We start from the raw sequence: 15,912 nt of genomic DNA, 5'->3' as shown, positions 1-15,912 counted from the left end.
CTCCAGGGCTGTGTGCTCAGTCCACTGCTGTTCACTCTGCTGATCCACGACTGTGCTGCAACACACAGCTCGAACCACATCATCAAGTTCGCCAATGACACCACCGTGGTGAGTCTCATCAGCAAGAACGACGAGTCAGCTTACAGAGAGGAGGTGCAGCGGCTAACGGACTGGTGTAGAGCCAACAACCTGTTTCTTAATGTGAACAAAACTAAAGAGATGGTTGTTGACTTCAGGAGGGAACGGAGCGACCACTCCCCGCTGAACATTGATGGCTCCTCGGTAGAGATCGTAAAGAGCACCAAATTTCTTGGTGTTCACCTGACGGAGAACCTCACCTGGTCCCTCAACACCAGCTCCATAGCAAAGAAAGCCCAGCAGCGACTCTACTTTTTGCGAAGGCTGAGGAAAGTCCATCGCCCACCCCCCATCCTCATCACATTCTACAGGGGTTGTATTGAGAGCATCCTGAGCAACTGCATCACTGCCTGGTTCGGAAATTGCACCATCTCAGATCGCAAGACCCTACAGCGGATAGTGAGAAGATCATTGGGGTCTCTCTTCCCGCCATCACGGACATTTACACTACATGCTGCATCCACAAAGGAAACAGCATTATGAAGGATCCCATGCACCCCCTCATACAATCTCTTCTCCCTCCTGCCGTCTGGGAAAAGGCTCCGAAGCATTCGGGCTCTTACGACCAGACTATATAACAGTTTCTTCCCCCAAGCTATTAGACTCCTCAATACCCGAAGCCTGGACTGACACCTTGCCCTACTGTCCTGTTTATTATTTATTGTAATGCCTGCACTGTTTTTGTGCACTTTATGCAGTCCAGTGTAGGTTGTAGTCTAGTATAGCTTTCTCTGTGTTGTTTTTTTATTACATAGTTCAGTCTAGTTTTTTGTACTGTGTCATGTAAACCATGGTCCTGAAAAACGTTGTCTCATTTTTACTATGCACTGTACCAGCAGTTATGGTCGAAATGACAATAAAAGTTGACTTGACTTGGCAAATCGATAGAACAATAACTGTAAACAGAATCAATAAACTGTCCAACTGCAATAAATAAAGAGCATGAAATAACAAGATAAAGAGTTAAAGTGAGAACATCAGTTGTAGGAACACCAGAAGTAGAATGGGTGTAGTTATCCCTTTTGTTCAAGAGCCTGATGGTTGAGGGGTAGTAACAAAATTACTTTCTTAATACTTATAGTTTTCTTGAGTTTCATCCAAGCAAATTCCAATCTCTTGCTATTTATGGGATGTTACCTGTTTCACCTATACTGGAGAATGATGCCAAGTACCTGACTAACTGATCTACTGGCTACTTATTTCCTAGGCTTTCTTCGTTAACTGTTCATTTTAATAAATATAGATGAGTTCCTATCTTCCTTTTTAAATATGTCTGCTTAGTTTAGACTTCTCCACTAATTCTTCCATCCTTGTTAATATTTTAGCCATTTATTATTGCCTTGTTATTCTTGCCATCCCTTTTACTTAATTATATGTTTTTCCAATGAGACTGATATTATCGTCAACTTTTTTAAAAATCAACTGAGCCCAAATAGGTTGTTCTCTTGGAATTTTTCTTTTCCTTCTATATTGTGTATTCTGAACGATTCCCAAACAGGAATGTCACTACTGACTGCCTGACCCCTTAACCTAATCTGAGGGTTCACTTTAGCTTTAGTTGACAAATGCAGCAAAGGCAGACTTCAGATTTCACTGAACCAACAAGGCTGATTCAACACAGCTCTACCATTTTGGAGCTCATTGCTTCTGTTAATGCCTTCTTTTGACCATGAATAAATGATGCCTGACCAGCTCTATTAAAAGAGCTATGAACTTCCTATAACAGGAGAGGCTGTACTTGATCTGGTATTGGGAAATGAACCTGATCTAGTGTCAGATGTCTCAGTGGGAGAGCATTTTGGATATAGTGATCACAATTTTTACTCCTTTACCACAGTATTGGAGAGGGAAAAAAGCAGACAAGTTAGGAAAGCGTTTCATTGGATTCAGGGGAAATATGAAGCTATCAGGCAGGAACACGGATGCTGAAGTTGGGAACAGATGTTCACAGGGAGATGTACAGCAGAAATATGGCAAATGTTCAGGGGATATTTATGTGGCATTCTACACAGGTATGTTCCAATGAGACAGAGAAAGGATGGTACGGTGCAGGAACCATGGTGTACAAAGGCTGTTGCAAATCTAGTCAAGAAGAAAAGCTTACGAAAGGTTAAAAAAAAACAACAACAAAAAAACTAGGCAATGACAGAGATCTATAAAATTATAAGGCTAGCAAGGAGCTTAAGAATGAAATTAGGAGAGCCAAAGGGGCTACGAGAAGGCCTTGGTGAGCAGGATTAAGGAAAACCCCGAGGCATTCTACAAGTATGTGCAGCGTAAGAGGATAAGATGTGAGAGAATAGGACCAATCAAGTGTGACAGTGGAAAAGTGTGTATAGAACTGGAGGAGGCAGCGGAAGTACTTAATGTATATTTTGCTTCAGTATTCAGTAGGACCTTGGCGATTGTAGAGATGACTTATGGCGAACTGAAAAGCTTGAGCATATAGACATTAAGAAAGAGGATGTGCTGGAGCTTATGGAAACATCGTTGGAAACATCACTGGGACCAGATGAGATGTACCCCAGGCTACTGTGGGAGGCAAGGGAGGAGATTGCTGAGCCTCTGGCAATGATCTTTACATCATCAATGGGGATGGGAGAGGCTCTGAAGGATTGGAGGGTTGCAGATGTTGTTCCCTTATTCAAGAAAGGGAGTAGAGATAGCGCAAGAAATTATAGGCCAGTGAGTCTTACTTCAATGGTTGGTAAATTGATGGTGAAGTTCCTGAGCGGCAGGATTTATGAATATTTGGAGAGGCATAATATGATTAGGAATAGTCAGCATGATTTTGTCAAAGGCAAATTGGGCTTTACGAGCCTGATTGAAATGTTTGAGGATGTGACTAAGCACAGTGATGAAGGTAGAACAGTAGATGTAGTGTATACAGATTTCAGCAAGGCATTTGATAAGGTACCCCATGCAAGGCTTATTGAGAAAGTAAGGAGGAATGGGATCCAAGGGGATCTTGCTTTGTTGATCCAGAACTGTCTTGCCCACAGAAGGCAAAGAGTGGTTGTAGACGGGTCATATTCTGCATGGAGGTCAGTGACCAGTGGTGTGCCTCAGGGATCTGTTCTGGGACCCCTTCTCTTCGTGATTTTTATAAATGACCTGGATGAGGAAGTGGAGGGATGGGTTAGTAGATCTGCTGATGACACAAAGGTTGGGGGTGTTGTGGATAGTGTGGAAGGCTGTCTGATGTTACAGTGGTACATCAATATGATGCAAAACTGGGCTGAGGAGTAGTAGATGGAGTTCAACCCAGATAAGTGAGAGGTGGTTCATTTTGGTAGGTCAAATATGATGGCAGAATATAGTATTAATGGTTAAGACTCTTGGCAGTGTGGAGGATCAGAGGGATCTTGGGGTCCAAGTCCAGAGGACATTCAAATCTGCAGTGCAGGTTGACTGTGTGGTTAAGAAGGCGTTCGGTGCACTGGCCCTCATCAACCATAGGATTGAGTTCAAGAGCTGAGAGATAATGTTACAGCCATAAAGGACCCTGGTCAGACCCCACTTGGAGTACTGTGCTCAGTTCTGGTCACCTCACTACAGGAAGGATATGGAAACCATAGAAAGGGTGCAGAGGAGATTTACAAGGATGTTGCCTGGATTGGGGAGCATGTGAACTCGGCCTTTTCGCCTTGGAGCGATGGAGGATGAGAGGTGACCTAATAGAGATGTACAAGATGATGAGAGGAATTGATCGTGTGGATAGTCAGAGGCTTTTTCCCAGGGCTGAAATGGCTAGCACGACAGGGCACAGTTTTAAGGTGCTTGTAAGTAGGTATAGAGCAGATGTCAGGGGTAAGTTTTTTTTATGCAGAGAGCGGTGAGTGCGTGGAATGGGCTGCCGGCGACGGTGGTGGAGGCGGATACAATAGGGTCTTTTAAGAGACTCCTGGACAGGTACATGGAGCTTACAAAAATAGAGGGCTATGGGTAACCCTAGGTAATTTCTAAAATATGTACATGTTCGGCACAGCATTGTGGACCAAAGGGCCTGTATTGTGTAAGTTTACTATGTTTCTATGTAACTGTTTTCATGTTAATTAATAATTTCCTCTACCTGTTGATACAAATCTACAAGTGTCTTTCTGTGACTGGTTCACGTTTCACACTGCACGTGACAGAATCCACCCATTCCAGATTGCAACTGGAAATACTTGCCGCATGTTAGAGACTGGCATTCACTACTGTGTGTGGTACAAAGAGCACATTTGGCATTTTATTTGCTTTTCCCCTAGAGGCTATAGATGGAAAGGACACACAACACTGGTAGGACTATAGGGCTCCTCAGGCACAGTGCTTTGTAAATGTTGCACTTCAACTCTGCACTTTACTTTTCAAAAAGCATTAATTTTGAAGTGAATTAAAAATTAAGTTATAAGAAATAACATTAATACAACTTGTAAGTATTTCATAAAAAAGTCAAATTAAGCAAAATCATTGCAAAAAAAGTAATTTACCCACTTCTTTGCTTCCTAGATCTTTGGGCCACATCCACCTGGAACTGCAGGCAGCAATCAATACTACCCTGCCTAGAAAAATTGAGTGTTGCTATCAAGTCAAAATCTCTCAACAGCTTCCTATAACGAATGCAAATTTGTAACTTGAAACAGCAACAAAATGCCAGCAGAATTGCTGCTGAAGGACTTGTTAAATAGTGCTGGTCACAGTGTTTTTCTTCCTTCATAGTCAACAGAGGGCACAAAGTGCATTGTTAAGCTGGTCTTTAAGATACAGAAGAACAGCAAGATAGGCATGGGAAGATGTGAGCACTAATTCCAGAGTGGCAGACCTGATTGGAGACCAGGTCAGCACAACTCACCCCATTATTTCAGTACCTTGATGTAAAAGTTCAAACAACCTTTAACCTAGTGCTTGACTGTTTTTTGCTGTGCACTAATAACTTTGTGGGTTGTTTCCACTAACCTGGTACTGAAAGTTAAAGTGTTCCCTGGGGCTTTTCTTTGGTATAGTTTACATTGAAGTGTTGACCTCTAGATGTGACTCTTCATGAAACACTGCAAACACTGCATGTATTAGAGGATACAATTTCAGCTAGTCACAACCCAGATCAGAATACAGGACATGACAGCCGTAGCTATTTATTACAATATCATCAGCCAACTCAACTTCAATAATAGGATTCGTCCAAATCTAATCAAACAGAACAGGCTCTGAAGTACCCACATACGTCTGAATAGGATCCAAACTATTTTATTTCCTAGATATAGCTTTACTTTTAAACTAAAACAAGTTCAGTATTTCTAATTATTTGGTAATATAATTGTATTTTATATATAATCTATGGCTAGCCACTGAATGCATACTTTAAATACTTGAGATACTGTGTCAAGTCAGTTCCAATTAAGAAAAAAATCAGTCCAAACCCATTTACTTGTTTGCTGAGGTTATATTTTAGTGTAGTAAAAATTATATTTAGGCTATGTAAAAAATATTTTCCATTTTGCTTTGCCTTGGGGTATTGCTAATTATAGAGTTTGAATCCTACAAGTTTATTTTAGGCAAACAGATGTTTACGAGTCTACCAGACTAAAATTTGGAATGTTCTAATACACTTATTTTGTCATGAAGAGCACATCTTACTGCAGAGTCAGTGTTGCCTATTGTCCACATTTATACTTATACAACAACTTGAATGTATAAGGCCATGCACCAAAGGGCAAAATCACCATTCAGGATGCAGGATGGTGCCTTTTCCAGACGCAGTGGGCATTTGATGCGTGAGTGATCGGCAACTCCGCAGTAAGCATGTCAAACCTCACAGGGGATCCGTTGAAGCACTCAGGCACTGAATCCAGGGCTCGAAGGGAGAAGGTTAACTGGGGCAGGGTTATTGTATCAGGACGGAGAGTTGGAAGACAGCAGCAAGCAGATTGTCAATGGTTTCCTGCTGCTCCTGATCATGTGCCCACATCAACAGGTGACTTCCTTCAGATGAGAATACTCTGCTGTATCAATCGATGGTTCACCCATCCTCTTGGGAAATGTAGAAGAGGCTTAACCCAAAAGCAGAGTAGTGGAGACAATTCAGTGATGAATGATAACTTTATAGATTGAGAAAATAACAAGCCACAAGGGGCCACAAACGAGAGAGAACAGATATGAAACACCACAGGCAACAGAGTAAAATTGAAGATTAGGAGCAACTGGGTGAGGCTGGCTGGTTCAGTGGGTGAACAAGGACGGTGGATGAGTCCTGACGAAGGGTCTCAGCCCGAAACGTCGACAGCGCTTCTCCCTATAGATGCTGCCTGGCCTGCTGTGTTCCACCAGCATTTTGTTTGTGTTGTTGACTGTGGATGAGAGTTGGGTTCAAATAGGCTGCAGGTGATGAGTTGGAAACAAGTGGCAGGCGACTCCTGTTAGCTGGTGGAGACTGGGAGCAGCCTGCCTATGCAAGCCTGGGGCTCTCAAATACCAATGCACAAGCAAAATCTTCATTGACATTTACTGTTTTGTTACTGCTGTTAACTCCATACTTTTGACATTTCCTGCCTAAAAGGGTAAGGCAGCAAAGCACCTGGAGTGGAATTGTACCTAACATTTAAGCAAAGAGTCATGATGGCAGCTCATACCTTAAACTGGAACTCCACCTAACTTTACCATCCCTACAGCATACCTGCAAAGACAAACAAACTTTCTCTAATTTTAGGTAAAAATCACTAATTCCAAAAATGTAACCTATGGACTACAAAGTAATAGTTTGTCCTGGAGAACAATGCAGCACCAGCAACTCTTTGAATCTTATGTTTCTAACATAAAATTACAAAAGTCTTACGAATGATGAACAACTCTGATGGGCAGAAGGGTACAGAATCGCCAATGCCCCCCCCCCCCTTTGGAGAATTGCAAATCGCTACTATTCCGATGCTGTTATCAAGGGAGATGAGAGAGACACAAGAAAGCTGCCAAGACAGTTGTTATTGATAACAGCTCATACAAATTTATGAGAGAGAGGCACAGCTAAGGTGGAATGTCTCCAGCTAACAAAAGAGAACGGAACCATTGATTACTGCTATTGTCTTTTGGAGAAGGTTTGTGTACTAGGTACTTTTCTATTCATTGAAGCCCCTCAGGAGCCAACCAGAGTGGGCTGGTTTGATGGGTTGCATCATCTCAACCTGATTGACACCTGAGACCCCGTGAGTGGGGATAAAATTGAGGTCTGGGGAACACCCCTCAGACACACCAGGAGAGACGCTACGAGACCGGTGGGGGCTTGTGTGTGTGTCCACCCTTGCCTGGGTGACGAGTCCAACACGGAAGAACGGTCTAGCTAAAGGACAGAGGGGTCATACGTGAATGGCCACAACAACAACGCATCGACGGATCAAGATTGTAAAGGAAAGTCGGCAAGTCAATAGCTGTTACTGTTCTCTCTCTCTCTCTCTCTCTCTCTCTCCAACAATTGAAACACCGTGACCAACAACTACCGCAGCCTGCATGAACTGAACTTTATATTTCCATCTGACAATTCATTATCCCCTAGACAACGAAAGAGCTTATTTCTTATTGATTATTATTATACCCGCACTTTTAGGTTTAGTATTGATGACGTATATTATCTGTATATTTGCATTGATATTATTTTTGGGTATTTTTACTAATAAATACTGTTGAAAATAGTATCACCAGACTCCAACGGACACTCCTATCTTTGCTGGTAAGACACCCAGTTACAGGGTTCGTAACAAAAGAAAGAAAATTATATAAGTACAGAGAAAATTTACAAGCATCTTGCTGGGACTGGAGGACCCGAGTTATAAGACTGAATACACTGGCACCTATTCCATGAAACAAAGAGGATTGAGGGGAGATTTGACAGAGGTATACAAAATTATGAGGGGTATAGATATGGTAAATGGAAGCAGGCTTTTTCCACTGAGGTTGGGTTGAGCTACAAGCAGAGGCCGCGGGTTAAGGCTGAAAGGTGAAAAGTTTAAGGGGAACATGAGGGGAAACTCCTACACTCAGAGGGATGTGAGAGTGTAGAATAGGCTGCCAGTGCAAGCAGTGAGCTCAATTTCAACGTTTAAGAGGAATTTGGATAAGTACATGGACTACAGGGGTATGAAGGCTATGGTCCTGGTGCAGCTTGATGGTTTGACATAGACTAGATGGGCCGAAGGACCTATTTCTGTGTTGTGCCTTTCAGTGACTCTAAGAGAAAAATAAGGTACAGACAACATTGCAGCCCATATACACTGCACCTGGTGAGCCAAAAGAGTTAGTGGATGAGATCCATTATAAGATTGTATTCCTGAATAGGAAACTACAGAAATAAAAATAGAAAAATGTAGTTTATTACAAAGTTTACAGATGTGATCTAAAAATGTAGATATTACTCTCAAGATGAATTGCTGTAGGAGTTTTCTGATCATCCGCTGTAACTTTAGAAACGGATGGTTGGAAGCCCTGTGATAGTGTACACCTACTACTTAAGTTGCTTCTACAAGGTTTCTTCAGATCTTTCCATGAAGTTACAGTGAAAGGTCTGGAGATCCGTTTGGAAATTCAATCCCATATATTCAATGACTTAGTCAAATAATCAGGTGTCTCAAGAAAACAAGCTATCTGTAAATAATACCACTACTCATCTAATCCATTTGAAAGGATCACCATTCACACATTAATCAATTCCTTCAGACTTCAGAAGAATTTTCCTGCCCAATTTTATCTACATCACAAACTCAAAGCTGTTGTTATTCAAGTCCAAATTTGGTTCGGGTGTTTAGTACATGCTTCTGAGTTTTACTGGTGACCATAATCTAAATTGATTAAATTAAGACTTTATGCCAAAAGTGGAAAACAAGGAAAAAATAAATTTACTGTAAAATATATTTATTTTCGCCGAAGATAAGCCTCATTGGTTTTTGTATTTTTAAACTTCGACCCAAGCATCTAATAAATCACACTGGTGACATTTTGAAATACCTTCTTGATCATCTGATCCTCTGTAATCCTTCACAGTTCTTGATGCAGTCCTGTTTCCGTCAGAATAAAGAGGAACGGTTGGATCAGCAACGCAGGTCACATCGCATTTCTTCTTCTGGCGCTCCTTCCTCTGTTGACGTTTCTCTCGATTACTGATTTTTGTGACCCAGTCTCCTAAAAAACCACAAATGAATAAACCTTTCATTTATTTTGCATACACGAGAAGGTCTGCAGATGCTGAAAATCCAAAGCAAATGCTGGAGGAACTCAGCAGGTCAGGCAGCGTCCATGGAAAAGAGTAAACAGTTGATGTTTTAGGCTGAGACCCTTCATCAGGACTGGGGGGGGGGGGGTGGAGAGGGAAGAGATAACCAAATATTTTTAAAAAATGGAGGGTGGGGAATGATTCTAGCTGAAGGTGATAGGTCAAGCCAGGAGGGTGGGAAAAGTCAAGGGTTGGAGCAGAAAGAATCTGATAAGAGAGTGGACAAGAGGAGAAAGGGAAGGGGACCCAAGGAGGAGTAATGGGAAGATGAGGAGAGGTAACGGTCAGAGTGGGGAATAGAGGAAGGGAAGGAAATTTGTTCACTAGAAGGAGAAATCAATATTCATGCCATCATCTTCCCCCCTTCGTTCTCAGCCCTGATGAAGAGTCTTGGCCCAAAATGTCAACTGTCACCATAGATACCCATAGTGAATATACCTGAGAGCAGCACTTTCATCTGTGACTAAAAAAGGTATTACAATTTGTAGGTGACACAACTAACTCAAGTCACTGTTCAGTCACTATGACTGCTACAAAGGAACGGCTGAAAATCCATGCAAATTGCAAATTTTATTATTATTTCAAAACCAAACAAAAATATTTTAGTGCCTCTAGGTTTCCTTGTCTCCTTTCCTTAAATTCTAGTTTCTTTTATTAACATATTCCAGTTAGCCAAGTTTGGTAACCTGTAACATTCCTTGATCTTGACAATCACCATCAAAGATCTAAACATAATTATTATGCAAGAAGAGACACAAAAAAACACTCTGGAATATTATTTTTTCCAGAAGATCTTTCTCCCTTCTATAAAAAGCAATAGTTCTTATATTTTCTCAGACTTTTGCATTTGCTTTGTAAAACTTATTTTACAAACGGTGTCCTACTGATAACCATTAATAAAACATTGAATAAATATGTTTTATTTATCCTCAAAGAAGAGCAGTAAATCTTTGGAAACTCTAGTGCTAACTACTACAGATTAGAGTTGGTGATCTCAGTAATGCTTTCTTAAAATTTCTTCCCGTTGCAAGAGCAGCGTGGTCTGGCCAGGCATTTAAAGGATCCAGACTGAATAATGGTTTCTCCAATACAAATTGATCAAGACTCCATGCAGCAATGTTTAGGCCTGTTTTATGTGCCTTGGGACCAATATAACACTTATTTCCATCTGGTACTTGATTGACTTTAGAATAATGAGGGGGGAAATCTCATTTAAAAAATGACTGAATATAAAAAGTCCTAAATAGAATGGACATAGAAAGGATGTTTCCAATAGTGGGAGAGTCTAGGACCAGAGGGCACAGCATTGGAATAAAAGGGTGTCCGTTTAGAACAGTGATGAGGAGGAATTTTGCACAACCAGATGGTGAATCTGTGGAATTCACTGCCACAGAAGCTGTAGAAGCCAAGTTATTGGGGATTTTTAAAGCAGAGGTTGACAGGTTCGTTATATCAAAGGTTACGGAAGGAAGGCAGGAGAAAGGGGTTGGGAGGGAAAATAAATCAGCCATGATTGAATGATGTTGTAGACTCAATGAGCCAAATGGCCTAATTCTGCACCCATCTCCTCCTTTGTCTTATGGTCTTTCTATTTTCCCCCCATCTAAATCAGGTGAATTTAATGAAATAATCACTACATCCAAATTTAACAGGAAGCATTACTTCTCTTATACAGTTTTCATATTTTAAGAATGGGAATGACACAACTCCATCTATAGTCATGCTAGAACAGAAACGAAACAGAAAATTAGCAGAGAAACTCAGGATAACAGAGTGGAGCAGATTTTCTGCTTGCCCCAAGATTGCCTGCCTTTCCACCAGACATCCTGTTTTTTTACCACTGCAATCCCAAGCACAAATGTCTGCTGCAAGGAGAGACAACATAACTCGAGTAGCAAGATCTGCAGGGTTTTCCAGCTTATTGTTAGAGCAATGTTTGGTTTAGAACATCTATCAAATGACTTCAGCTACCAACCTTCAAATCTGAATATAGAGTGTAGGTTTAGTTTAAAATGCAGCTCTGAACAAGAGGTTTCTAAAAGTCTTGAATCATAGAACAGATAATGCTGATTTCTGTGGTATGGGTGCGAATCAGGATGTTTGAAGAAGTTTGTGTGTAGTTTCAAAGAAAGCATTGTATGGAATTGTAGTTTGATGTTTAGCATATAAAATAACGGACAGCGAGGGCCAGCAAGACCTTTCCACCAAAACTGTCTCAATATGATGCCTGCTGCATCTTGTTTTGTTGAATAAAGAGGCTGCTTCATATCTACCAGTAACTTTCTCTGGTGACTTAATTCATGCAACAATGCTCATAACCAGTTTGGAGCAAGAACTCATGGGAATCTTCATGGAGAAAGAAATTTGACATCTTTGTGAGAAATGTTAATTAAAATTCGTCTAGGTTTAAGATTAGTTTATGAGATAGAAGAATATTGAGGACATAGATCCACCATTTCCAGGTTACGACCAGGTCTTAAACATAATCTCACTAGCACCTGCTTTGATTCTTTTTATTTGTTCATGCCTTAATCAATAAGATTTGTAATGGTGGTAGCATGAAGTGCTGAAGCCATTATGAGTTCCCCTCTCTCCCTCGAAAAATGTTCAGCCTCATCACCAAGAGAAATTTGGCCACAATTCATCATAGAAAGGTTCTTTAAACTAATGAAGTAGACGGAAAGGAAATTAATCTATGCTCAGAAAATGATTTTCCCTTAACCATTCTCATTTTTAGGATTCAATTTAATTGCAATTTTCAAACTCACCAGCTTCTTCCTCATTTTTTTCTTTATTTCCTGTAACATTCTTATCCTTAGGTCTCTCGTCAACTCGTTGTTTTTTCTTTTTGGCCTATGAGAGTAAAGTAACAATGACTTCAGATGTCTGTAATGTGCAGAAAGCTTCATATAACCACAGGAGGCATAGAATAGATGGGGGGAGAAAACAGTTTTACTGAACTTCCTATTTGTGCTGGCTGTTATTTTCATATCAAGTTCAGATACTAATGGGGTTAGACGGGCTCTAAATTACAATGAAATATTGACTAATAGCTTGCCTCAGAGCCCTTTTTTAATCTGGACTTGGCTGAAATACAAACTCAAATGACAAGGTAAACAGTAGCTTAATGCTAGTTTATCATAAAGCAGATGCTGTAAATTATCAGGGCTGTCTTTTTGGAATTGCCATGCAAGTGATCACAATGAAATACTCAAAACTGTACCATTATACGTATCAATTTACACCCACATTTAACTCTTCTGCATGTCCAATAATAAGAATTTGAAAATAATTAATACATTGAACATAAACTTGGCAACAGATAGGTTTGTGAAAAAGCAGAGAATCAGCTGAAACAGTTTTTAGATTATTTAACATAAGTAAGGATACATAGTGATTTAGCAGATATGAGCATGAATAGTAATCAATGGTTTAGTTTGTTTTAACTGAACCTTACAGCTGATAGGAATTATAAGGTTTCTTGGGCTTTAGAAATTTTCAGTTCACTTTCTCAAAATATTTCTGATTGGATGATGGGACAGACCACGCAAGGTGGAGAAAAGATGCGTTTTAATATGGCACCAACTCACTGTCTCAATCTTGACTAAAATAATCAGGTTGAACTGAGCTATGCAAAAGTGAGGCTGTGGTGTACCTCATCCCCCGACTTGGGGAAAGCTCGACATACAAAGCAAAACTTCAAGGTTCTGCTGCACTCCCACACTTACAGTGGCATGCTGTAATCTCACGGTCAAAATTTCTGCTACTGTGAATAGCTGAGTAAAAGATGACCTGATTTCCAAAAGGCATAAAGTTAACACATTTCTTTAATATTTTAAGCAACATTACTTTTTTATTTCCATCTTTTAAAGTTTCAAAATAATAAAAAAAGGAAAAGGGCCCAAAACAAAAGTTTGGGCACCCTGCATGGTCAGTACTTAGTAACACCCCCTTTGGCAAGTATTGCAGCTTGTAAATGCTTTCTGTAGCCAGCTAAGAGTCTTTCAATTCTTGTTTGGGGGATTTTCGCCCATTCTTCCTTGCAAAAGGCTTCTAGTTCTGTGAGATTCTTGCATGCACTGCTCTTTTGAGGTCTATCCACAGATTTTCGATGATGTTTAGGTCAGGGGTCTGTGAGGGCCATGGCAAAACCTTCAGTTTGGGCCTCTTTAGGTAGTCCATTTGTGGATTTTGAGGTGTGTTTAGGATCATTATCCTGTTGTAAAAGTGATCCTTGTTTCAGCTTCAGCTTTTTTTTTATAGAGCATGTGATGTTTGCTTCCAGAATTTGCTGGTATTTAATTGAATTCATTCTTCCCTCTACCAGTGAAATGTTTCCCGTGCCACTGGGTACAACATAAGCCCAAAGCATGATCAATTTGCCCCCGTGCTTAACAGTTGGAGAGGTGTTTTCATGAAATTCTGCACCCTTTTTTCTCCAAACATACCTTTGCTCATTATGGCCAAAAATTTCTATTTTAACTTCATCAGTCCACAGGACTTGTTTCCAAAATGCATCAGGCTTGTTCAGATGTTCCTTTGCAAACTTCTGACGCTGAATTTTGTTGTGAGGACGCAGGAAAGGTTTTCTTCTGATGCCTCTTCAATGAAGGTCATATTTGTGCAGGTGTTGCTGCACCATAGAACAGTGCACCACCACTCCAGAGTCTGCTAAATCTTCCTGAAGGTCTTTTGCAGTCAAACAGGGGTTTTGATTTGCCTTTCTAGCAATCCTAGGAGCAGTTCTCTCAAAAAGTTTTCTTGGTCTTCCAGACCTCAACTTGACCCCCTTTGTTCCTGTTAACTGCCATTTCTTAATTACATTACAAACTGAGGAAATGGCTACCTGAAAACCCTTTGCTATCCTCTTATAGACTTCTCCTGCTTTGCTGGCATCATTTATTTTAATTTTCAGAATGCTAGGCAGCTGCTTAGAGGAGCCCATGGCTGCTGATTGTTGGGAGAAGGTTTGAGGAGTCAGGGTATTTATAAAGCTTTGAAATTTGCATCACCTGGCCTTTCCTAACGATGACTGTGAACAAACCATAGCCTTAACAAGCTAATTAAGGTCTGAGACCTTGGTAAAATTATCTGAGAGCTCAAATCTCTTGGGGTGCCCAAACTTTTACATAGTGCTTCTTTCCTTTTTTTCCCACTCTAAAATTGTACAAAACACAAATTAATACAGTAATCTTGCCTTAAAATGTTGAAAAGAATGTTTCATCTTTAACTTTATGACTTTTGAAGATCAGTTCATCTTCTACTCACTTAACTATTCACAGTAACAGAAATTTTGACCAGGGGTGCTCAAACTTTTATATGCCACTGTATATAACTGCTGGCTTTTATTAAATATACACTTTAAAATTTGAAAAAAATCCTGGAAAAATATGAAGACCCTGTAATCTGGAGATTTTATAAATGGTACTTCACAAAAGCCATTCAAATTAGCTCTATTTGCACTCAATATTGTGCTGATTTGCTGGTGAAGCCATACATTTGTATACTAACTGAACTGGAGTATTGATAAAGTGATACTAAAGTCACTGGTGGAGAGAATAATACAGTATGGAGAGGTCTTTCAGCCCATCATCTAAATCTGACCTTTTACAATAATCCTAAAATTATTCTTTTTTTCCCTATTTCAGAATCAAGAACAGGTTTAACATCACCAACATCAAGAAATTTATTGCCTTGCTTATTTATTTATTTTTTCCCTACTTTCCCCACATTTCTATTAACTCTCCCCAAATCCTCATCTACACTGCATTTGCTTACCAATAGGAGTAACTTGCAATGGACAATAGATCAGCATGCCAGCCTGCTGGAGATTTTTAAGGAGGTAGAACAGGCAAGGCAAAACAGTGCCTTTGGACCTTCAGAACATTTTTGACAGGGTCCTAATTAAGAGGCTTGCATACAAGATTAAAGTTCGTGGAATACTGGTGTTGGTAAGATTCAGGTGAATAAACAACTGTTGTTCTGGGTGTCAGAGTATAGTTGGGGGCCCTAGCTATAGTAACACCTCTAAATCCACATATTACACAAAGCTACAGGGTAATAGGTCCATTGGAGAGTAATTTGTGAGGAGGAAGAAGAGGTCCCAATGTAATTTGACAGGTTAAGTGATATCATCAAGGTTCTGAAAACAAAGGCCATAAAACATAGGAGCAAAACTAGGCCATTTGGCCCATCAGCTACTCCACAATTTGATCATGGCTGTTTTATTTTCCCTCTCAATCCCATTCTCCTGCCTTTTGCCTATAACCTTTGATGCCCTTATTAATCAGGAAACTATCAATCTCTGCTTTATTAATACACAATAACTTGGCTTCCACAACATCTGTGGCAAAGAATTCACTACCCTCTGTCTAATGAAATTCCTCCTCAAATCTGTTTTAAAGGGACATCCTTCTATGCTGAGGCTGTGCCCTCTTGTACTAGACACTCTCAATGGAAACATCCTTTCCATGTCCAATCTATCTGGGCCTATTACCATTCAGTAGGTTCCAATGAGATCTCCCCTCATTCTTCTAAACTCC

The 15,912-nt window shown here is 40.3% G+C and overlaps 1 protein-coding gene across 1 annotated transcript in view; it reads right to left on the bottom strand.

The window, feature by feature from the left end:
• LOC140733546 (uncharacterized) overlaps positions 1-15,912 on the bottom strand; it is an 85,357-nt gene that overhangs the window by 37,738 nt on the left and 31,707 nt on the right. Inside the window, exons 3-4 of the mRNA XM_073057009.1 lie at positions 12,139-12,223; positions 9,106-9,279 (exon numbers count right to left, since the gene is read on the bottom strand). Of these exons, the coding sequence (XP_072913110.1) occupies positions 9,106-9,279; positions 12,139-12,223 (259 nt within the window). The remainder of the gene's footprint in view (positions 1-9,105; positions 9,280-12,138; positions 12,224-15,912) is intronic.

This window comes from Hemitrygon akajei, chromosome 9, assembly GCF_048418815.1.
Source record: "Hemitrygon akajei chromosome 9, sHemAka1.3, whole genome shotgun sequence".
NCBI classification, from domain to species: Eukaryota; Metazoa; Chordata; class Chondrichthyes; order Myliobatiformes; family Dasyatidae; genus Hemitrygon; species Hemitrygon akajei.
This window is presented reverse-complemented; position numbering and strand designations above follow the sequence as displayed.